The sequence below is a fragment of the Mchenga conophoros genome, linkage group LG7 (genome assembly GCF_057382185.1).
Source record: "Mchenga conophoros isolate Kocher_MC1m ecotype Shallow Benthic linkage group LG7, M_conophoros_male_GT1.1, whole genome shotgun sequence".
In the NCBI taxonomy this organism is placed as follows: domain Eukaryota; kingdom Metazoa; phylum Chordata; class Actinopteri; order Cichliformes; family Cichlidae; genus Mchenga; species Mchenga conophoros.
The window spans coordinates 46732492-46756261 of record NC_140532.1 but is presented as its reverse complement, the minus strand read 5'-3'; the positions used below and the strand labels follow the sequence as shown (position 1 = coordinate 46756261).

Here is a 23770-nt window from a genome sequence, read left to right as displayed (position 1 = left end):
TGATGCGACCATTGCTGTCCTCCCATCTCTTCCGCATAAAGAAAAGTGGTTGCAGTTCTGGACAATAATCCCGTATTTCCTGCTACACATAGTACGTGACCATGGAGAAATGCGAGTCCAACAGGAGGGGAAAAAAACACATTGTCCTATAATCCATTAATGCATCCGGCTTAATCTGTTACTGTGGCTGTTCTAAAGCGCAAACCTAAATGCTTTTGCCTCATTTTTGTGGATGATCTGTAGAATGCAATGATATACACTTGAGTGTCAACAGTGTTAACACATAAAAGAATAATACAGATTAGGTTTGTAGTAAATATGAGGGGGTGGGGACAATTCTGAAAGGTTGAGAGATGTGAAAAGAAAAGCTCCACTGACAACAGGATTTCATAATAGTGCCAGAACCTGGTGAGGTGGTTTCTTTTTCTAAATATAATGCTGCTACAGAATACCCATTAAAGCCTTTAAGAGTTTAATCCAGTGATACACACAAACACATAACAGGCCAGATATTCAGTCAGCGATTGCATGAAAACTGGCACGCACACATTTTCAGGTTAAAAAAGAAAAGAAAGAAACAGAAACAGTTCTGATTTGTTACTTTTAGAAAGAATATTGCAAAGACAACAGACAATGTAAATAATCACATAAATCACTTTTAATCTCTTTTAATGCTTTTGACAACTGTAAGTTATATGTACGCACGGACAGCAAGTTTAGCTGGACACCGGGAATATTATATATGGACACAAAAATTAAAGACTGAGAGCATGTTGATGGTCAAAAAAAAAAAAAAATCAGAATATGGGCATACTCATGGGAAATGTTATTCATAGTGAGGACAGGTCAGATTACTGCTTTGTATGATACATAAAATCAATACACTGGAATACTTTGTGGATGAAGAGTGAAATGTCAATAATTGTGTGTTTAAATCACATCAGTTGAGGTCAGCAAATCAAACCGTCCCATGTCACATCACAGGTCACTATACATGACAGTGTATAGTCAAAAAAATAACTCAGGCACATGATTGGGAGCTTGTTTTATATCTTTAATTTAATGATAGCTTCTGGGAGTACTTGCATCCCTCTCCTGTGACACATTACATCCTCGCTAGCCTCCCATTCTGCTCCTATGTCCTGCCTTATCGAAGTGAAAGATAATTTATTAGTCATAGCTTCCAGGTATAGAGCAACAGAAAGTGGCAGGAAGACAGGATGTGACCATAGACTGTATATAAAACAATTTAACGACGTCAGAGTGTGAAAAGCAAAGTCAGTGTAGAAAAGCCTTAAACCACCATTCTTTTAAATGGCCAGGAGAGGACGACTTGTCAGCTGCAAAAATGAGCCCAGTTACATCAAAGTTCATGAAAACATGAGTGTAACATGAGCTCTAGACACAATAATAGATATCTTAATATAGGGTGTTCATTTAGTAAACTAGGATCAAACTTAGAGTAGATGAAACGTAAAGGAAGGAATGCTTAAGGGAAAGCTACTTTGTAGCTAGTAAATTTTTAATCTATTCATATATACATAAAGAAATTTCTACATATAAATTGGATGAGTGTGTTGGCAAAGGAAAGGAATTTTAGTATTTGAAAGAATATTTTTTTCCGTGGAATGGAATTTAACTCCCCAAAATGTAAATACAAACTTACTGGCTGATCTGTATTACACAGCAAATCATAATATTTTTTAGATAACTGATTTTAAAATGGTCCAAAATGGCTACAACAGCACACTCACGGTGAGGAGGTCCAGTCTAGTAACTAAAATGTAACTAGTGAATTCTGTCAATCAACATGGTCACACCCCTAGCTCAGTTATTCAGGTACATGAAATATGGTGTGAAGCGGGAAATAATCCATACAGTCTAAAAACATTTTGTACCAGGCTATAAATTTGCTTTATAATGCTCTAAAGCTGATCCTTTTAACATAGGCGTCTATGGAGCCAGCCTCAAATAGCACCTAGAGGAATTGCAGTTTATGCCGCTTCCACATTACTGGCTTACCTTTTCAACTCTGGTTGTTGCCCCCTGGTCTGAATAATATGGCTTAAACTTATTGAAGATTGAACTGTGGCTTTATAGATGGATATTTTGACCCTCTTGAGACGGAAGCAATTTTTTAAAAGTTGTATAATACCTGGAAAAATTGTTTAACGGGATTTTTAAGCAAATGCAGAATTGTACTGAACACTTTTATAGCCTCCATACATAAATGTGCACTAGCAGTGTGTTCCTCATTTTCACATCCTGGATTTTAGCCACTGTTGTGAGCTGTGTGGTAAACAATAACCCATTATAGGTCCCCGATGGCAACCAAGGCTTGCCCTTGGTTTAACTCTACTGCTTGTGGGGGAAAAATTATATGTGCAGGGGTGCAGAGTACGGCACAGTCAGCACACCATCGCTTACCACTACTACTGCCCCTCCGTCTAGACTTTAGAGCACGTCCATATGGAGATGATTAAAAAGCTCATTAGCCTGCCTACTTGAAATACAGTTGCAGTGACGCTTGTCCATAAAAACACAAAGCAGACCGGTTTCTGCAGCGGTATTAACCAGGTTGAGGCATCAAGTCCCCCGGACTGACAACAATTTGGCACAAACCCCCTGTTCACCAAATGATGACTGAAACTGAATGCATTCCAAGAAAGAAATAAGGAAAGAAATTATTTCTTGGAAGACTTCTAGAACTATTTGCTTGAGGTAGTCTGAGCCATCTGGGTGAGGAAGACTGGAAAAATGTCTGGTAAGGTGAATGGGATATGGCCCATTAGAAGAAAAATGGCTTGGTCTTATTAAAAACATTTAGGGCGACCGAAGACTTGCTTTAAAGGCAAGCAGAGATTTGTGGAGAGTGCAAAAACTAAATCCGTGCAACACCCATTCCCTGTTTCTCACAAGTGAATTTGAAGCATGAGATTTAAAAGATTCGCTGGACCAAAAGTCAGATGCTCTGTGCTTTGCAAGAAAAGGGAGGTGCGTATGCATTCATGGCCACTCGTGTTGTAGCGCACGTTGTAGAAATTTGTTTTTAACACTGTACCATCAAGAAGGTGTTCCAACAGGCTTGGATCAGGCTGATCAGGAAACCTCATGTAACGACATCTTGCATTGTGAACATGTACATTTGTGTATCAGGTGAACAGAAATAAATTAAATGCTATTCTGTATCTACATTGTTGTGTAGACTGGCACTTAATAGCTGCAAGAACAGTTGTAAAAATATTGAAAAATTAGATATAACTTTTTTTTATTACACAAATAATACTGTTAATATTCCACTTCAGCATTCTGAAAACACACAATAACTGTGTGCACTTGCAGATTGACTACATACAACTGTTTTGCAGTACCCTAGTGCTCTGCAATCAGAAAAGTCAACACAACTGGGATATTTGCATGAGCTGTACATGCAAGAGTGACTAAGACTGAAGCCTGTCACAAAATGGACGAGTTCTACTAAAGAATGAACAAAGTCAATATTCTTTCAAGTATCCTCTGTGAGCATTTTACAAGTTTCAAGTTTCACAGCTATGAAAGTTTTCGCTTTAGTAATAGAACCAAGCTTCATTGCTAAACATCTTTGAAGTTTTGTGCTTCATTGGCGGGGCAATATTTGCACTAACATGAACAATAAATGGAATAACTTTGTTCACAATGTTCAGAAAGCACAGAGGTGCATGGAGAGGTCCCAGTAGAGTCATGGCCTTGTGCATGTAGCACTCTGTGGTTTATCTGAATGACTGTCTTTGAAAGGACTGTGGCTGAATGGAAATAGCTTCATTGAGAGCCTGGAAGCATGTTAAATACAAAGCTTGAACATGAACAAATATTTTGTGTGTCAGTGTAAATGGGCGAACACCAGTTAATTTCACATTTACATGGAAAACAGTATACATCCTGCTCTTTGTTTGAATGGCAACTTTTCAAAGCGTTCTTGACTTGCATCAGGTGTTTTTGGTTGGTCGGTTTGTGCGGTGAAACCGAGTTAGCACGTTTTAAAGGTGTAGACATTAACAAGGAGGCAAAAGAGCAGGAAACAAAATAAGCAGGACTTTGTAAAGAACATACTTTATGGTCTTATGTGTAATTTGTAATTAGTGTGCTTTGTTGCAAACATCACTGATGTAATGCAAGTACTGGTCCACTAAGAAAGGAAACTTAATGTGTTTAACAAAATGTGCTCAGTACAATGCAAAAAGTCTGTAAGCAGAAAAACACGCTGCAGAATAAGTCAGCAGCGCATAATGCTACATCGAGATGAGCAAACAATAGGCACGTGCTGATTTGGAGTCAACAATGCAACACTGCACCTTAATGTGTCTGGGCCAAACAATGCAAAAGCCGATTATGCAAATTGGGGTTATCGAGGGCACCACAATGTAACAATGGCACCAAGTTGATTGGGCTGTGCGCGTGCACACTACCCATTCCCCATGGGTTTATTTTTTTCCCCATAGATGCCCTTCCTAAAACCCCCTACCCTGTGGTCTCTTTTGTGAGGCCTCATTAGAGACCGCTGTCAATTGGAAGGACAAGGGTCATGGCACAGGATCAGATTGATCGATACCCCCCAGCATGATCAATCAAGTTGTCTTTTGGTTTCCACCAATAGGATACCAGCTTCTACCAAAACAAAGGGGAGAGAGGGGAAAAAGAATGCCAGAAAGAATTAGGAGCATTAAGAATAGGCAGAATGTAAACAAGCCTGCCTGGCTGAACAGAATCCAGAAGCCTCCTTTTTCCCCCCTCAATTTAGAATGACATTGTCGAGGACAATGTCATTAATGAGTGGTGCTACTCATTGATGAGTGGCCTGCGTCATCGTGATGCACCTGTAATGCCCTTGGGTCTTTCTGTGTTTGCTCTAGATTTGCAACACTTTGTTGGAGATTTAGATCAGTAACTGCACAGTGATCCATTTCCTATGAAATAACAATCGCGCGCACACAGACAATGGCTGTCTTCATCTTCTTTAGTGGTCATTTTTTGAGCTAATATTAGGTTAATAGTGGTACACATTTGTCTTTAATCATTACTATGGAAAAATTCCACTTTTTTTCTACTTCCATTTAATTATAAATCACCTCATTTCACATTTCTAAATTACAAGTCGCAAGCAAGCTTTTAGCATTTGCAGAGTTAAGAAAATTGAAATGATCCATTAGCTTTGATTATCAAACAGTCTTAACAAATGGGCCAGGTTTTTTTTAAGGATCCTTTCAAATTAAAATTGCCCAGTGTGTATTTTCAGTAGAGTGCTGCTTACGAGCCAAGGAATTATTCTCCCTAAGGAATAATTCCAGCCACCAAGGAGTTACAAATCATGGAAATGCGATGATGGAATATAGAAAGGAAAGGTGATTAGTGCCAAATCATCAAAAACATACTTTCTTTACCTCATTTCCCGAGCAACACTTTGCATGACATTAGCTGGCCAAGAGCCAGACATAAAGGGCGTGCCGTAATGGGCGATTCTGAGGTGAAAGATAATTCTTTTAAAGCTAGCAGCTATACAACACAGTCATGACATGCAGCATCAAAATGGATTTGGGTTTGCGCGAACAGACTACAGCTTAAAAACAAGAAAAACAAAAGAAGTCTTGAGTCACATGTCGTTTCTTTATATTTTACTGGGAAATGAGATTTAGGTAAGCAGATGCAGTGATTTATTGAAATGTGTTTAAACATACATGGAAATAGACTACATGGGGTAAAAACAAAGATTATACAACTCTAAAAACATTTTTTTTTTAAAATACCCCACAATTTTCAACATAGCCTGAACTCTGTTTGGGAAGCTTTCTTCAGGAATACAGTACAGCGTTCCTGATTTTTATTTTATTTCATATATATTTTCCTTCCAGACTTAATTGTATTTTTTTTTAAGTGCTCTTGAGCAATATTTCTACGGGCTCTTTGAAGGTCCTAAAGTTTTTCTTTGTCTTTTTGCCTTTTTTCCCCCACTCATTTTCAGTCCAGTCCTTGTACCTGACCATTTTTAGAGAAATATTTCTTTGTTCGTTTAATCACTTAATTCTGACCTATAAATCACTTAAACATAGAAAAGGCACTGAACTCAAGACATGAACCAGTGTTGTGTCCACACATAATGGAAATCTGAGAAAGCAACCAATTTAAATTGTATCTTTAGACCCTTTGGTACTGGAAGCCTGCCACAGAAAAACACAATGTTCCAATTTCTTTAGGTGAATCTACAAAAAACGCCCAAGATAACAGTTCACTGGGCTCAAAATAGTATTTTTGCACCAACAAGATGATTCCCAAAGAGCTATTTCCTGAAAACGTTGTCATATCTCACCATGGTATGTAGTGTGTCATTAAAAAAAGCGGAGAAAACTGGACAAGTCGAGGGCAAAAAGGGAAGGAGGACGGAAATACTATTCCATGTTTGGATATATTTTGATATTGCTAGGGATGATGCAATGATCGGGGACCATTCTTAATTTCGTTGTACCTGTGACAATGACAATAAAGTTTCTGATTCTGATAGATACATACTGAAGTGGTTTTCACTTCACAGGTGAGCCTAGTCAGGGTTCATTTGCGGAATTTTTTTGCCTTCTTAATGGGGTTGGGACCATCAGTTGTGTTGTGCAGAAGTCAGGTTGACAGTCTCATTCGACAACTGTTAGAATTCATATTATGGCAAGGACCACTCAGTTAAATAAAGAGAAACGACAGTACGCCATTACTTCAAGAACTTTGAATGTGTCCCAAAGTGCAGTCACAAAACCCAAAAAGCATTACGAAGAAACTGGCTCACATGAGAACCGACCCAGGAAGAGTCATCTCTGCTGCTGAGGATAAAGTCATCTGAGTCACCAGCCTCAGAAATCGCAAAGTTAACAGCACCACAGATTAGAGCCCACATCAATGCCACACAGTTCCAGTAGCAGACACATCTCTACATCAACTGTTCAGAGGGGACTGCGCAAATCAGGCCTTTAGGTAAAGGTAAACGGATGGTCTCTACCCACCATGAAGCATGGAGGAGGAGGTGTGATGGTGTGGAGGTTCTTTGCTGGTGACACCGTTGGAGATTTATTCAAAACTCAAGGCACACCGAACCAGCATGGCTATCACAGCATCCTGCAGCGAGATGCCGTCCCATCTGGTTTGTGTTTCGTTGGACCAAAAATCATTTAATGAGGTGTGTCCAAACTTTTGACTGGTAGTGTAGTACACGTTTTGCCAAGAAGCTCTGCTTTTATCTCATCATTCCACTTGCTAATTTTTCACAGTGGTTATATTTGCAGTACCCTTCTTTTAGAAATATCATTCACTCTTTTTTTCTTTTAGCGGACACAAAGATTTTAGCAAGTTGTTCTGCATACAATTCCTGCTGTTACCCATGATCCTCTTGTGTTGGATTACGAACATTCAGGTCTTAAAAAGTTGTTTTCCAGGCTTTACAGGCTTCATGAATTTCTCTGATGCTTTTTATGAAGTTGCTGCAATTTCGGCACACTTCACACAAACCAGTCTTTCTTGAGAGGAGCAGGTTTTACCAATAACCACCCTGTATGCATTTATTTATAGGGATGGGTACCTCTTCAGCCCACACTTCCAGTCTCATCTCATTGATTGGAGCACCTCAAGAGGTAGTTTTTAGACCACAGAGGTTCACATAGGTTTACTTCCAGCCTAGACTGTGAAAGTTTAATCAAAGTGTTCAATGAAAGGCATAGAAAGTACAATTTATTTCTCCATTATTAGTTTAGTGAGACTGTGTCTGACTGTCATTGTGATTCAGATGACGCTCACTAGTTTCACCTCACTACTGTGACAATACTGCAAATTGCAAATGGATCTGAACACCAGACAGAATGATCTTGATCAACTCCGTTTCGATTCCCATTTCCTCCTGATTCAGCTGCTGATTACTGTTTCAGCAGTTTCATTTTTAAGACGTTTAAATGGCGCAGCAGACAGAGGAATTACAAACCGAAGGTGTGAGAATAAGACATAGTAAGCCAAGGCAGAAGAGTCCATTTTTCCCCCCGACTTCTCACATTTTGTAATAACTCTCAGACGATATAATATCTTATTTCAATATACTGCTACTTGTCAAACCTGAGGAGCTCTTGGTGAAGATATACAAGATCATTAATAACAGCATGTGAAGACCAGTGTGAGAAATCCTGAATATAAAAGTTCAGCAAAAGGGTAATGATGTCTTTACTCAAGACAAATAGGGCGGATTCACTGATCCCCAAAATATATGGTCTTCATTAAAAGGGTCTAAAATTCAGATTAGATAATTGTCTGCCTCTTGTCATTGTCTACAGCTCTCTGAGCCTGCATGGAGAGGCTGGAAGTGCTCCCCGAGATCATGAAAACCATTAATAAATAATAATGGTGAGATCAGGGAGACATCACTGGAGGGCTAAATCTATTCCTTAGAGCAAATTTAACCTTGACCTTCTTATCCCAGTGACCAAGCTTCCCTTCCTTAAGCCAAAGGTCAAGAATCATATTTTCAGCCTAATGCGTCCCTTCAAAGCAGACTCGGATCTAAAATATTGAAATGCTACCATTTCTACTGTTATAGGCAGGGAAAGGCCTTATTGTCAGACTCTTTTTGTGCTCCTTCAGAAATAATATTATCTACTCCAACAACGCACCGCAGACACATGCAAGGAACACAGACACTCCTTGATGTTTATCATGTGTGCCAGTAAAGGCATCTAGTTTTCAGTATTTATACCATATTATATCTCACATGGCTTTGGGGAGGGCACAGATGCTCTGAGAGCATCGTGAGAAACCACATCATCCTTTGGACAACTACAGGAAGACTGGGAGCTTGTATATGCCGTGCGTGCCTGTGTGCACATGTGTGCCTGCACAGGTGTGCAGAGGGAGTGAAGCAGGCAGGCGAGCGGACAGGCGCACTGGGTGCCTGTGAGGTCAGGGGCTAGGTGGAGTGTTAGCGGGAACGACACCTGACAGCAACTCTGTGGATGTGCCCTGGCAGTTCTGTACATTCATGTCACTACTGATAAAAGTCAGCACCTGCTGAGCAGGAGAAACTACAGTGGTGGTGCCACCGGGTCCTCCATACAGGACAAGGAGAGGAGGATGAGAACACTTCCTTCCGCCTGTCCTTCCCTGTCCCTCCAGCGCTCACTGAGCAGACGAGTTGCGACAGCTGTGATAGGTATTGGTTGGGCAGGGGTGAAGATGCCAACCTTGTCAGTGCCAGAGGTTGGGAGCAAAGCTACATGCACCACCTGATTCGGACTGGGAAAATGAAACCTGGATGCTTCTCTTGTTGTTGTGTAACAGCCAAGGGCAAAAGGAAGTCTACAGAACTTTCTCTGTTACTAGAAATGTTGCTGGATGGCTGCGTGTGTGTTACCGCCTAAAGTACAGTTATCAACTTAATGAGCTCGTTTTTTTTTAAGGGTCTGTGAGAAGAAGTTCAAATAAAAACGGGCCCAAAAAAGTCAAAGCAGTGAAGGTGGTAAACGTAAGTGGGATATAATGATGTTAATTGTTTTCCTGGAGTCAGGGAATTTTTTTAAGGTTCTCTGGAATCCTCTCACTGTCCAAAATTGCTCACATAGAAGGTTCCAAATTGCCCATATTTAGCAATATAAATATCAGCTAAAACTTTATAATACCCACTGTAAATAACCAGGTAGGTGAATAGTTGATTACATTTTAATCTTTCTTATTTAACAGTGCAATAGTAATTATTCTGTAATGCACATGTGATGACCACAGTGAGACCGACTCTCAAATGGTCATATTTATGATGCCTAAACCTAACTGCTAGAAAAAGCAATCAAAGTAAACAAAGGGAACAGGGCACAAACCACAGTCTCTAGGTTCACAGTCTTTAGTGACACCTGCCAGCAATCAGAACTTTATAGGAGCCTGCTACATCTAATATCCAAAGAATGTTTACAGATGCACTACCCAGCATTAAGCAGCATTATGCAGTCATACAGCACTTTCATTCCACTTTGGGTGGAAAAAAGTAGTTAATTTAACAAAAAGTGCATGTCTTTGGGAGGAATTAGGGTAGGTGGAGGAAACTGCCACAGACGCGGCGAGCATTCACACACTCCAACAACAGACAGGCCTTAGCTGACCAACCAGGTGTTTTGAATCAGGAACCTTTTCGCTGTGAGGTGACAGTGCTAACCGCTGCACCACTGTGCTCTCAGTCGGTTATTTAGTGCTTGTTAACAGTGCTGGGAAAACTCACAGTTTAATGCAAAGTCAGTTAAACTTCAAGGGATACCAGTGGGCCAAGTTAGGATAATCTACACCTATGACAATCCTGCCTTAGTGCAAATCAAATCGACAACAGGTGCACAAAAGAGGTGACAAGAAGACCATCCTCAACAGGGAATGGTTTTGCCCATGGTGGCCACTGCGCTCTCCTTATCACTCCACTACTGATTTTTCTCTACTTTTGCTTTTTTGTCAGTGTCCTTGTCACTGCTGGTAGCTTGAGATGGTACATTAAGCCTATTGAGGTTTCAGAGGTAAACGAGTTTCTCCACAATGGCACATCTGTGCGTGCTGTCACAGGAATGTTTGCTGTATCTTCCAGCAGTATCACAACTATGGAAGAAAACACCAGGAGATGAGCCATTATATAGGAGAGACTACTTAAGTTTACCTAGTTCTCCATTAATTAATGGTTATTACCATTCCAGTTTTAACATGACAACCTGCAACATAGATGCAATATAACAAATGCTAACCTTAACCTTTGAAGGAAATAATGGTTGCTGCAACAGAGCAGTAAGTGAGTGGCTCAAGAGTGCGTAAGTAGAGATATTGCTTACCTCTTTAAACTTGAATGAAACAAGTAAGCAAGTTTAAAAGAAACATAACTTTTTCTCTCATTATTTCAGTATGTAGAATATATACACACCTATATAAAACCAGGCAAATGGGCATTTGGGCATCGTGCGTAGAAATGTGCAGCTCTTCTGAAATCGTAGGAAATGAAATGCAGTTTTAGCAAATGTTTGACTTTTGGTTCAAATGCATGGCCATTCCTGAGCCCTGTGTTTGTAGTTCAATTCAACTGAATGTTATAGCACCAAATCACAACAGTCAGATCGAGATGCTTTATATCGTAAAGATCCTACAATAATATGCTGTGCCCAGGGCTAAGTTTTTAATGTTTGTTCATGTTTGTAACAAATGCTGGTTTGCACTGTATTGTTCATTATTTAATTCAAACACTCTGCAGTTGATAAAAAGCCACATTCTGCCACCTAGTGTTCACATTCAGGGGGACAGGGGGAAAGACCCCTTTACATTCATCTGCTGCCACATTTGTCATATTCACATTACAACGTTTAAATTCACAATTTTAGAACTTGGCAGCAGTGAATAAACAAGTCGTTTTCTCTCTATATGACTTTTGTGCGTGCGTGCTGACCGCAGAGCAGCCCCCACGCACTCCTCCTTACTTCAGAAAGAGCTGATCTGCAACTTCTCTGTAACCCAGAACAAAACGGAAGCAATTGTCCAGTGGGCGGGTTGTTTTCTACATTTTTCTTCTCCAAATGACTGAAAATGAGGGGCCGGCTATAGAGCAATTGGTGCCGTAAGCAAAAACAAACTTTGCAAGTCAAAGTAGTAATAGCTTGTGGAAAAATATCACCTTCAGCAGAGGGGTGTTGAAGAGAGGAGGTTAGGTTGCAGAGAGTGTGTGTGTGTGTGTGTGTGTGAGTGAGTGTGAGGGGGTTGGTGAGGCACTGGAGGAAGAGTGGGGGAGGCCAACTTGGATGCATGTGCTGCAAATTAGGCAGGCAGCCCCTCATTTTGGTAGCAGCGGAGGAGGCAAGAGCGCGGGAGTTTCTGCATGGCTGCAGACTGCTGCTTGCACCTTGGGGGATGACTGACCCGGGTGCGAAAAGAGGGAAGCCAACACAGAAGGCTATGACGAACACTTGCTTGCCAGTGGCCCCCCCACCCCCTCTCTCTTTAGCCCTATACGCAGCCCCTGGGGAACCCTTGCACGCAGTTAAGCAGCCTCTGCATATCCACTCCCCATGTGAGTCTTCAGTCGCTCTTTTCTTTAAACAAGACCTCCTTTCCCCTCTACATGTGTTTGAGGCCTGCCGTCCCCTCCTCCCCTCCCTCGGCCACCGGGAAAAGACTGTGCTTCATTTCGTTCTGGATGGGAGTCTACATTTGTTCTGAAAATAAGCAGGCAGCCTCATTTTGCAGGAATATGCACAAACGTCTTCAAGGTTTCACGCCTGATAAACACAGAAGCAGAGTTCTATTTCACTGCAACACTTGAATACACACTTCCACAAGAAGTACAAACAATACTATCCAGGTAATCTCTCTCCAGTCACACTCACACGCAGATAAATAAAATTTCTGCACCACGGTTTGACACAGATTTGGAGTTTATTCACACATAACATACTACAGTGGGTAATGTATTCAAGAAACATTGAACAGCGCTGTCATATGACACAGGAAAAACAAAAAACAAAAACAACGAAAAAGACACCGAACCCTTTCTTTGCCATTATATAAAAATAGTGTTGCTACAAAAGTATAAATTAGGTTTACTAATAAGACAACTCAGATCTGACTCTACACAGGAAAATGCTGCCAAAGTGCGATAAAAAGACAAAATGAAGAGAATCAAAACATACTTTTTTTGCGTTTTAGCAGAGTATAAAAAGGAAGAAATACCTGTAAAATAGGATGAAAGCAACACTAATTTCTTAACCTGAATTGATAATACAGACTATAATCCATAGTTAAAACAGAACAGATCTCCATGTTAGCATTCTTATACCACATTTTAACAACCAAACTTTTATTATCTGAATAAGTTAAAATCCTGAAACAAAATAAAACTTACAGCTGATTTCAGTTTTCTAGTAACAGTATCTAAGTTGAGTTTTCTATTATATCAAAACCTTCTGAAATGCTACTGTAGAAAAAGAGGTATAATGTTATTGGTGCTCCCTACTTTATCTCTGAAATGAAGGTGCCCCCTTGTGGCATAAAAACAGCAGTTCTCTTGTATTTACAGAATACATCCTCTGAAAATGGATGATGTCAACCCATTAACACCAGTCCACAATCAGCACAGCTACTCCCACCTTGAAAGGTTAGGATTCAGTCCGGGGTGTCTTAAACATCAACTGAGAGCCAATATGATTCATTTCCATCTGATGACAGACACTGGCTTATAATGTTATATATCAGAACTCTTATTAAAAGCATGCATATCTTAGATATACTCGTTTAATCAACAAAAGAACGCTATTTCTACAGAAAATTAAGTTGACATCATTACGTCAACAATGGCATTTTGTCCCAGAGCATATCCTATTGAAAATACTTATTTAAAAACTCTAAGAAAAAAATCCCTTCATCATTCAGTTGAGGATAACTTGAAACCACAAATCATTGTACAGTATTTTGACTATGTCTTTGACGAGCCTAAATTTTTGTATGAACATCTGATTCCCAATCTTTAAATTACAACACTACCTTCTGAGTACTGAGGTAAAACATTGGATTGGTAATTAAAAAATTAAATACAATTTACAGCAATTTTTCTTCTTCTTCCTCTTCTTTTTTTGATTTTTTTTTTTACCAAAATATATAAATATATATATTTAAAAAAACACATTAGATATATTAAGAAAACCATTATGGGGAAAAAAAGCATTTATGAAATACTAAATCAAAGCTTGGAGGTAAGGAGGGCTACAGTCTATTAAAAAACATCTTGTGTAGTTATGAACAGTTTGTAATGCAGAGCCTTTGACCTTTAATTGACATAAGGGTTTTAAAGTTTTAATGCCACTAAAACAAAGATGACAAATGTTATGACATAAGTAAAAAGGGCATTCTGGTGTAATAAAAGAATCCGATGTCCAACCATAATCTGATAATTGCTCCCTCTCTTTTCTTGCGTGTCGTTTTCTGTCATTCTTCACAAACTAAAAGGTTACAGTCACATTAACCTTATATTTAACTGTAAACTGTCCTTCACCAACCCTCGAAAAAAGGACGTGATCTTTAGGTTCAAATGCGGATGATTAGCATCGATCGCTACGAGGATGACGGGGCAGCCTTTCAGTCAATAAGCACGATATGCAGAAGCATCAGAGTAGTGACATCAGTTCCAAATACAGTGTGTCAGTGTTTCTATTGGCCGGAAAAATGAACCGATTCAAGGTCAAAAGTGACACTGAAACAGGAAATGAATGTTTGAATGAAAAGAAGGCCATTAAACAGTAATATAAAGGCATGATGTTGGCTCTGACTGTAGGGTTTAAGGTGATTGCATGAAAGAGACTTAAGGCCCAAAAAACAGAGATAACAAACCAGTACTCGACTAATTAGTACCAGAAGCAACAAACAAGATTTACAGTATAGCTTCCATTCATCCAAGTCATTTTAGGAGGTAAAAGCTCAAGTGTATGTATACTAGGATCCATAAAAAAATAAATAACTTGACATATGCATGCGTTGACTTTAGTAAATGCACAAGCAGAATGTGTCCTGTAAAAAATAAACCCTCAGTGTTTCTTCTCTTGTTTGTTGCGATTGGCACTAACTGTATTTGGGGTGGAACGTTTCACAAAAGTCACGGTTCAGTACATACCTCGGCATTGAGGTCACAGTTTGGTTTCTTTTCGGTACAGTGAGGAAAAGTGGCGGTGCCTTCTTGGATATGGTCATTCCTGAGAAAATCCCATTGATTTTACAAACAAATAACTGAAAGAGTTTATCCTTGATAATTAACTGTAGGAGTGTGATGAGAACAGTCGGAAAAACTATGGCCTGTGGATAAAGCTTATTGCCTTAAAACGGGAAACGTGTAGCTCACAAAAGGAAGACAGCATGTATATACGAAATTATAAATGCGAAGCGCATAAGTCCCTACTGACAAGTCTTTTCAGACTGAGCTTAAAAAAAAATAGATTTATAGGCGCAAACAAAGATTTATGCAAGTATCAATTAGCATTTTGCCTCCAAGCGACAGCCTTTCATCTGAGGGAAACGCAAAGGTAAAATGTCTTCAGTGTAAAAACAACTTACGCAATTCTTAATCGGCTACAGAGCTGAGTGATGTAGCCGTACTGGAAACTAACAATGAGATAGTCAAAAGGGTCACATAATGCTGTCACTGCTCGATATAATGTACGGATTAATCACGTTTTTGTAACTGCCTGTTAGGATATGGTACAGCTGATTGAAATCGAACCACAAACAGATTCTAATGTGATGTTTTCCTCTGTGTAGATGTATGAAAATCACTTGTAAAGAAATGTCCACCAAAGATAACGTTTATCATTTCGTCTCTTCTGTGCAAGTCAGTGAGTTTGACTTTTATATCTAGCAGCATAAGACTTGTATCTAGAATGAAAACGTTGGATCACTTTTCTTTACCATTGGTAACATAAAAAAAGAAAAGCATCACACTTGTTTTGTCTGTGTTTTTCTGCTACTTTTTACTTTTTTAAATGAAAAAGTTGCATGCACTGCATGCGAATCATCTGCAGCTACATTTTAGGACACTGATGCAACCATCAAAGTCAACTGCAATGATTAAGCTCTCAGTTACCTGCCCGTGGCTGAATGTGCTGAAAAATAAACATTTCTATGACTTGTGATAATAAATGATAAACCTAGTACACCTATTTGTCAGAGGTGCAATGGCAGTGAAGATCCACCGCTTGATTTTTTTTGTCATACACCAATGAATATTACTTTAGAGATTGTAAATACCTGGTCAACTTTGACAGTCAATTTTCAGAGGTCTATGACAGGAGCTTCAAGCAATGAATTCTTTACCTGAAAATGTTGTCATCCAGTGAGAATAACAGCATTGTAGCCTTGTAGTAGTTTAGTTAATAGGCTGGAGTAAATCAAATCACTGGCTGTGACAAGACTAAACTCATCCTGCTTATGTGTGCATCCCAAACCGAGGGCAGAGTACCAAACAGGACAATCTTTTGAGAGTTACTGTTCCACCCCTACATTTTGGCCACAGTACTTAACAACTCCATAAAAAATATGTAATACACCGTATTGTTTTATGGGTGTTTGCAACCTTAACAATGTGACTTTATCTTTAAATATTTGTCTCGAGAAGTATTTAATGTCCATACACATTTATGTTTACAGTTAGGCTAAACCTAAAATATATAAATAATAGTCTTGAGTCATTGGTTGGAGGTGAAGGTTTGGTTGATTAGGTTAGTTAGGTTTTCTTCTAGCCCATGTTAGAGTGAAGGAAAATTAGTTTGTTCATTTCCTCAGCAGTTACCTGCTGCCTCCTCTTCATAGCCAAGCTCTGCTCACACACAGTCACGCACTCTCTGCGTATGCCCACAGCAGGCACTGCAAGTAGCCACAGTGCCAGGCGAGCGAGCCTGGGGAACTTCTCGCCCACTGTTGAGCTCCAATACTGGAAGAGATCAGGTGCACCTTGGAGGAGAGGCTCAGCCAGGTATTGAAAAATCTCTTGTCTAACTTGGCTTTGGCTGTCATCGTTACCAGACACGGTGCAAGATGAGGAGGACCCGCGTGAGGGGCCACCATTGTTTCCACTTCCCTCTACTCGGCTTATTTTAGGAGTGGGGGGGCCATCGGCGTCCCGCTCGTCACCACCTGAACCTCCACCACCAGTGATACCACCATCCCTAGTTTCAGCAGCCATTTCGCACGCACGAGAGATTATGTCTTCATGCTGGTAGGCTGGCACTGAACGCAGCTTGAGCTGTGGGTCCAGGACCATAGCAACCTGGTGAGCTCGTTCAACCTGGCAAAAAGGTAAAATGATACTGTCAGTACTTACTCATAGAAAATACTCCCTTTATCTTGTTGTTGTTAAACACTGTGTATTGTACAACCGTGGTCCCCAACCCCCGGGCCTCGGACCAGTACCGGTCCGTGAGAGTTGAGGTTGTGGCGCAAAAAAGGTTGGGGACCGCTGTTGTACAATCGAGATGCAAATATCAGGTGAAATGAATTTTATAAAATAAAAACTTGAATTGCTACACAGAACAAGCCAGTTCTAATGTAACTTATTTAAATTAAGATAAAAGAAACATTCATTTAGCAATACAGAAGTTATTAAGTGTAAGGAATACCAGTTTAATACCTTGAAGTTTTCCTTGAGTGCTTCTAGGAAATAGTGGCAGAGTTTGCTAGCTGTGCCGGTTCCAGCCTCTCCAGCTTTGGATGTGAAGAACTTCTCCAAGCGCAGGTAGACGGGCAGCACCTGCTGTAAAGTTGGTCTCCTCTGGCTGCTCAGCTCCAGAGCTGCCAGGCGCAGAGGTGCCAGCAGACAAGCCAGGGTGCCTAGCAGATGCTTGTTGAGACCTTGGAGGAGCGGGGCTGTGGCCTTACTGCGGCCATAAGCCTCACAAATCTGTTCAAAGTGGGCATGGACCTGCAGGAGAGCTTCGGCCATACGATCCCAACAAGGAGGGGTGGGGCATTGTGCAGGGTTGCCCTGTGGACCTTCCTCAGTTGTGCTTGTGGATGTGTTGGTACACTGTTCATCACGGAGAATGAGTGTGGTAGAGGAGGAGATATCTCTGCATGTGGAGAGAAGCTCAGCCAGCTCATGAAGCCCTCGAGCCTGGAGGCTTCGCTTCCCAAGAACGGCCTGAACAACCGCACCGAGTGAGCATCCTGCGCAGCGCAAACATATCCGCCCCCGGCCCCCGCCTCCCAGTGGTGACCCTCCAAATCCTGCCGCCCACACTCTGGGCTCAGAGACATACACAGTGCGGATGTCTGACATCACAAACTCAGAAAGCACGTTCTGCACCCAGTGATGAACCTGTTCTGGCCCTTCCCTCAGCTCAGCCTCCCTTACACCAAGCACGTAACGCTTTAGTCTCGAGCCCTCCACCTGGTAGGCTGTTAGAACGTAGCAAGCGTCTGGGCCAGATGTCTGGGAGTGGCAGGTGACGGCGATGCCAAGCGAAGCATTTGAGCCTAGAGCACACGTGACCTTGACTTTTACTTGGTTGTACATGCGGGGCAGCTGCCGCAGTGCCAAGGCACTCATGTTGCCAAGAGCATCACGGGTTGAGTAGGCACCATGACGAGCACCCGTATCCACTAGGGTCTGTGCCAACTTCAGGAAGTCCTTGCTGTTGAGCACATTTAGCATGCTCAGATCTGAACACATTACCCGTAATAGGCGTTCAGCCACCTGCTGGCGCTCCTTCTCAGGTAGTCCATTATTCTCTGCCAGGACAGACAGCAGATGGATGGTTAGGAAAGCAGAACAAATGATAAGAAAGACAATTAGTGTTTATGTTTCTTTGGATATTCTGGCAGAAACATTAAAATAAGAAAAAGGATATAAAAACAATCAGAGAGGGATTATGACATAGTGTGAAGTCATTGCAATCAAAGGGGAAAGCTACACAGAGCAGACACCACTGCTGCCTTTATTAATCAGAGACATAGATGGCTTCTATGTTAATGTTCCTAGTAGGCTTATTTAATAAACCAATGACATGATGAGAGCTACAGCACGAATGCAACATTACTGTACTTTCAAAGAGCTGTTGGCATAGTGCTTTAGTGCTACACAGAAAACAATCCAAATGTCCAAAATGTTTTATTTCTGTTTATTTTTACTTATTCAGTAGCGATAAAGGCAGAAAATGTTGTGAAAGAGACAGGTATGCAAGAAAATTGCCCAGTGGGATATTACATATGGGAAGCCTCTTAACCACCAGGCTTAATGAAGGTGCGGTACTTACGGGTGAGAGCATGGTTTCTCTGGGAGATACTTTGAGGCTGGATTTGTAGTTTAACTGAGGAATGGGCCTGAGCCTGAGAGCCTCTCCACAGCTGCTCCTGAGGACCCGATACTGAAGAGGTTTTGGGAGAGTCCCCTTTGGTGTGGTTCTCATTATCAGCTGTTGACAGAGAGATGGAAGAGCTGGCTGAGTTGTTAATGGAAAAAAGCACAAGTTAATTGTATTGAGTGGAAGAAAATGTAAAGATTAAAACCATGACACAAAACAACTGTCTTTAAAAGAACCAATAACTTGGCCTCCCTGTGGTTGACAAATTGCACCTTAAAAATAAATACCACAAGTTAAAGAATTATTTTCCTAGTTGTTTCTCATTATAAGATCACACAGCGTTCCATCTATGGTAATTAATTTGCCAAAGTCAATCTCGGCAATATTAAAAAAAAAACCTCAAATCCAACTGATATATAATTTGTTTCACAGCTGAATCTGACTAATAATCATACAATTCCAGCTGAAGACAGGGAACATGATTCATACTTAACAGGATAACTACTTATAGTTGAACACTTTCAACATTAAATATTAAATAAAAAGGCTCAAAGACAGATACTTTCTTGCTTTCCTGGTTTGCATCTTTATTTATTTTTGTGTTAGTAAGTTTTGCAAGAATATTTGGCTTAATTGCTTAAAAACTGATTTTCTTCAGAACTGGAAAAAAAAAAAATCAGCATTGACATTTTATGATTAACTGACAACATAAAAGTAGAGCAGAGAATGCAACTTTATTCTGTGCAGTCCTGGGACACGAAGCACACCCCATGATTCAGTAGCTTACAGAACCACTTTTAGCAGAAAGAACTTGAAGTCATCCTTTTCTGCATGACTTTATGTCTCTCACATCGCTGTGAAGAACCTCTGGCCCACTCTTTTTTGCAATATTGCTTTACTTCATTGAGGTTTGCAGGCATTTATCTTAAGGTCCCCCTACAACATTTCAGTTGGGTTAAGGTCTGGACTTTTTTTCAGCCGATCTGTTGCTGCTCTGATTGGTCTGTCAGTATACTGTTCTGCTGCATCATGTTGCAGTTCACAGTTAACTTTATCACACCACAAGCACACGCACAAGTCCTGTAGCTGCAAAACAAGCCAAAATGATACAGGTATATCTGTATCTACCACAGTGTTCGATTGAGGTGTTTGTGCAGATAAGGCGTGTCTGTTTTTTTTGCCAAATGTGGTTCACTTGTGCATTACGGCCAAACATCTCCTCTTTCTTCTCATCTGTCCCAAGGACATTGTGTTTTTGTGGCTTGTTTAGATGCAAATGTCTCGACCTAAGCTGTGCTGTCATGCTCTTCTTAGAGAGAAGAGGCTGTTTTCTGGCAAACCTTCCAAACAAGCCCTACTTATTCAGTCCTTTTCGAATTGTCCTGTCATAAACTTTAACATTTAACATGATAACTGAGGCCTTTATGTAAAGTCTGAGATGTAGCTTTTGGGTTAAACCTTTTCGGATTTACCCCTGGAAAGTTTGTAGATGCAGTAAAGGTGTTTCTTGCAGGACTGCACAGAGTCTAGAGAAAACTCTCTTTTCACATGGACAGACAGACAGACAGACAGACAGACAGACACACACACACACACACACACACACACAGTGACAAATGATGCATCAAATCTTTGCAACACTATTTCCAGCAAACTCAGATCCAGATCTGCAACAACCCTCATTATTGGCAGATATAGAAATATTATGTACAGTAACACGGAATACTAATTAAACAGTGGTGATATGTGATGAATGGCAGTTTTGAATGTATTGCAGCCACTGACACTGCGTTCACGTTATGTACTTTTTCTGCTGTCGTGCTTTACATGCATTTGTAGTCGTGGACTCACCAGCATGGGACTGCATGTGCTCCAGCAGGTTGTTGTAGAACTGGAACTGGATGCCACAGGCACCACAAGTGTACGGTTCTAAAAAAATCACAAGGCCCAGAAGAGTGTTGACTCTTTGTCAGAGGCAAAAATTAAAATATGGTCTGTCCCTGACGTGCACTGGATTTCTGCAAAATACAGCAGCTCCGAAACTCAGGCACGCCAGTATGTGGTAAAAGTGACTCTTTTTGAAAAAGCATTTATGAAATCTATGATTTTTTTATAGAGATATTTAATACTTAACAATAACAGTGAGCCTAATACGGTAAAATGTTGCTGCCCATAGGAGGCAATGCTAAGTTGTCAGATGTCAGTAAGACTAACAATGGGCATCTTGGTCAGACACTTTCTTGTTATAGTCAAGCCAAAAAGAAGAAAAATATATCACCACAATTACATAAAGAAAGATTTTCACTAAATAACAACAGATTTTTTAAAAAAAATCAAGGAAAACAGAGAAAATGGCAAAATAAGCAAGGTGCGTGCTTACATGCATATATTTGTTTAAGGCAGAGAGGTGTGGTTAGACTTACTCTGTGCTGTAGAGAAAGAGGTGGCCACCAGAGGGCTTGGCGTTCCTGTTAACAGGAGGACAGGAGGGGGAGGAATTTAAAACTACAGAGACAGTGGACCACCATCACTCATTTCCCTTCCTCATTTTATCACCGCGTTAATATAACTTCATTTATTGTTTATTTTATTTTTATGCATTCATATTGTGTTTACTTTGAATATAATGGAACACAACAGAAAAATAAAGCAATTTACTAAACCTTGGAAAGATAGATAATATTGTATTGATTCTTTAAAAAGCAACTAAAGTGCTCCATGTCCACACCTAAACATTAAAAACATACCAGATTTACATATAGCCCTTATGTTCTTTGACATAATCTTCTTGTTTATGGATATACCACTCAAAATGCTCCTCCCACACTTATGGTACATGTCAACTGAGTGTTTTTATAAGTGAGGAATTGCTTTGCAAGCCACCAGACTGAGACAAAATAGAATAGACTGACAGGTGCCGTCCCTCTTTTCCAGCCTCGTCCAGCTGTGCAAACACTGAGCAAACGCCTGATTGGATGAAACTAACATGGCAGCTTGTTTGCCATGAAGTATTCTCTTCATAAATAAAAACAGTCCAACATATAGGAAAAAGATGTAAGGTGAGAAAGAAACTGATTGCTTAAACTGATTTTAGATTGACAATGGCTACTTTAATGCTTCTCAAGAGTTTTTAGAGCTGCTGTCTCTCACTGGAACGCTTGTATTTGCATAAAGTAGCTTAATTTAACTTAAGCAAATCATGATTAAGCAACTCAATTTCCTGTCACTCAACACGCAACTCTGCACTGTCAGACAGCACTGCTTTCCTGTGGACATTAAGAGCATCAAGCACCACTTTTGATAACCACTGAAACTCATCCACAGTATCAAAATAACAGCCCTTCTTTTTATCTTAGAGAAGAAAAAGAAGTTTAAGGGTCCCAAATCTGAAACAGGATCAGTGAAGGATAACAATTACATTGGTAAATAATGAAAAATGTCTGCATTTTCACTGAGTTGGTACATGTTGACATGTGCCACGGTTCAGGTCATTTGTGCTTTATGTTCTTCTGACTTCTCAAGATTTTACAGGGTTATTCCATCTCAAATTAAGGTGGGCCTACTGCTCAACCATCCCCAATTTGCAGTGATTGCTGTGAAATTTTAGCTATACTTTTCAAGATCCATCTGCCTACCTATCTATCTTTTCTATCTGTCAACCACTTTCAGGCGATTTTTTCACAAATTGAAATCTGAGGCAATGTTTGAACATGATTAACTCAAAAACTATTACAGATAAAAGCCCAAAATCTGTCCCAAATTATAAATCTTGATTCATTTCTTTGGTGAGAAGTATCAGGGAAAATTTCTCCTTTTATCTTCAAGAGTTTTTGACGTGTACATTTTCAAGCATTGCCTCAGATTTCAACGTGTGAAAAAAAAAAAAAAAAAAAAAAAAGTCTAAAAATATGTTGAGGGACCATTTTGCAAAAAGAAGAAGAAAAAAAATCTTGGGAGATTATTTGTTATATGAATCTATATGTGTTTATGTGTTACATAAAATATGTGTTTCCAAACTTTGGACCATAAAGTTTGTAGGAAAACAGAAGGTCGAGCAGAAAATGTTTTAAAACTTAGCTGCTCTGAGTTGGAACGACCCTTCAGTCTGCCCCTGGGGGATGAATTCACAGTGCACAATTCAGTGAATGTTGTAGGAAACAACAGGCTGTTTCTTGGAGGCACAGTTGACGTGATGCATCTTATTTGTGCTTGAATCATAAAGGCTCATTCACTAAAGATTTCTGTTACGGCTCTAATCCAAATATAAAGTTAACACAGTTTAACACAAAAACCTGTATTTCTTTTTCTTCACAAGACCTTGATGTGGTCACCAATATAAGTGTAATCCAGGACCCAGTGTTGATAACAGGGAAGGGCAATATGGCCAAAAATATTTATCATGATATTTTTGAAAATTTGCAATAACGATGTAACCGACAATATAATTGACAAAATACTTTACAACTCCACAACTTTATTAGTGCAAAAAACCCCATCAATGTATTTTCACTTAAACAAGCAGCTTTTTTTAAGTGCATTAAAGTTATATAAAAATTTAACAGTGTAAATACAAATTCCTTGCTGACAGTTTAACTAAAAGGCATTTCCAGTGGAAACTGGCCGACATATCCTCAGCATAACCATGTATAATATCCACAAAACTTAAAAAGAGGTTATACATACGCATACGCTAATATTACGTTGAAGCACAGTACGTATCACTCCGCGAAGCTCCTGACTACGGTAGCTAAAATGCTCCGACACTCCATCAAGTGGTGCGGCTTCGTAGCTTAGCAAAGTCGTACTAAAACATTTTTGAGCGGTTTGGTAATAACAACGGCTCGCTTGCATGCTCTACCAAAAAATGTGCTTTGGTGTGTATCTGATGGACGAAAGCCAAACCAGTTCCACACCACTGATGTTGCACCATT

At 40.0% G+C, this 23770-nt stretch overlaps 1 protein-coding gene across 4 annotated transcripts in view; it reads right to left on the bottom strand.

Annotated features, from left to right (window-relative positions):
- Positions 1 to 12416: 12416 nt before the first annotated feature.
- The window catches only part of znf618 (zinc finger protein 618), a 50262-nt gene continuing 38908 nt past the window's right edge, over positions 12417 to 23770 (bottom strand). For 3 of the 4 annotated variants that reach the window (XM_085279732.1, XM_085279736.1, XM_085279733.1), the window contains 5 exons: positions 21263 to 21307; positions 20691 to 20768; positions 18792 to 18950; positions 17168 to 18267; positions 12417 to 16825 (listed from right to left, as the gene is read on the bottom strand). In XM_085279732.1, coding sequence (XP_085135858.1) covers positions 16277 to 16825; positions 17168 to 18267; positions 18792 to 18950; positions 20691 to 20768; positions 21263 to 21307 — 1931 coding nt within the window. In that variant the 3' untranslated portion in view covers positions 12417 to 16276. The remainder of the gene's footprint in view (positions 16826 to 17167; positions 18268 to 18791; positions 18951 to 20690; positions 20769 to 21262; positions 21308 to 23770) is intronic. The other variant, XM_085279735.1, reaches the window with a different exon arrangement.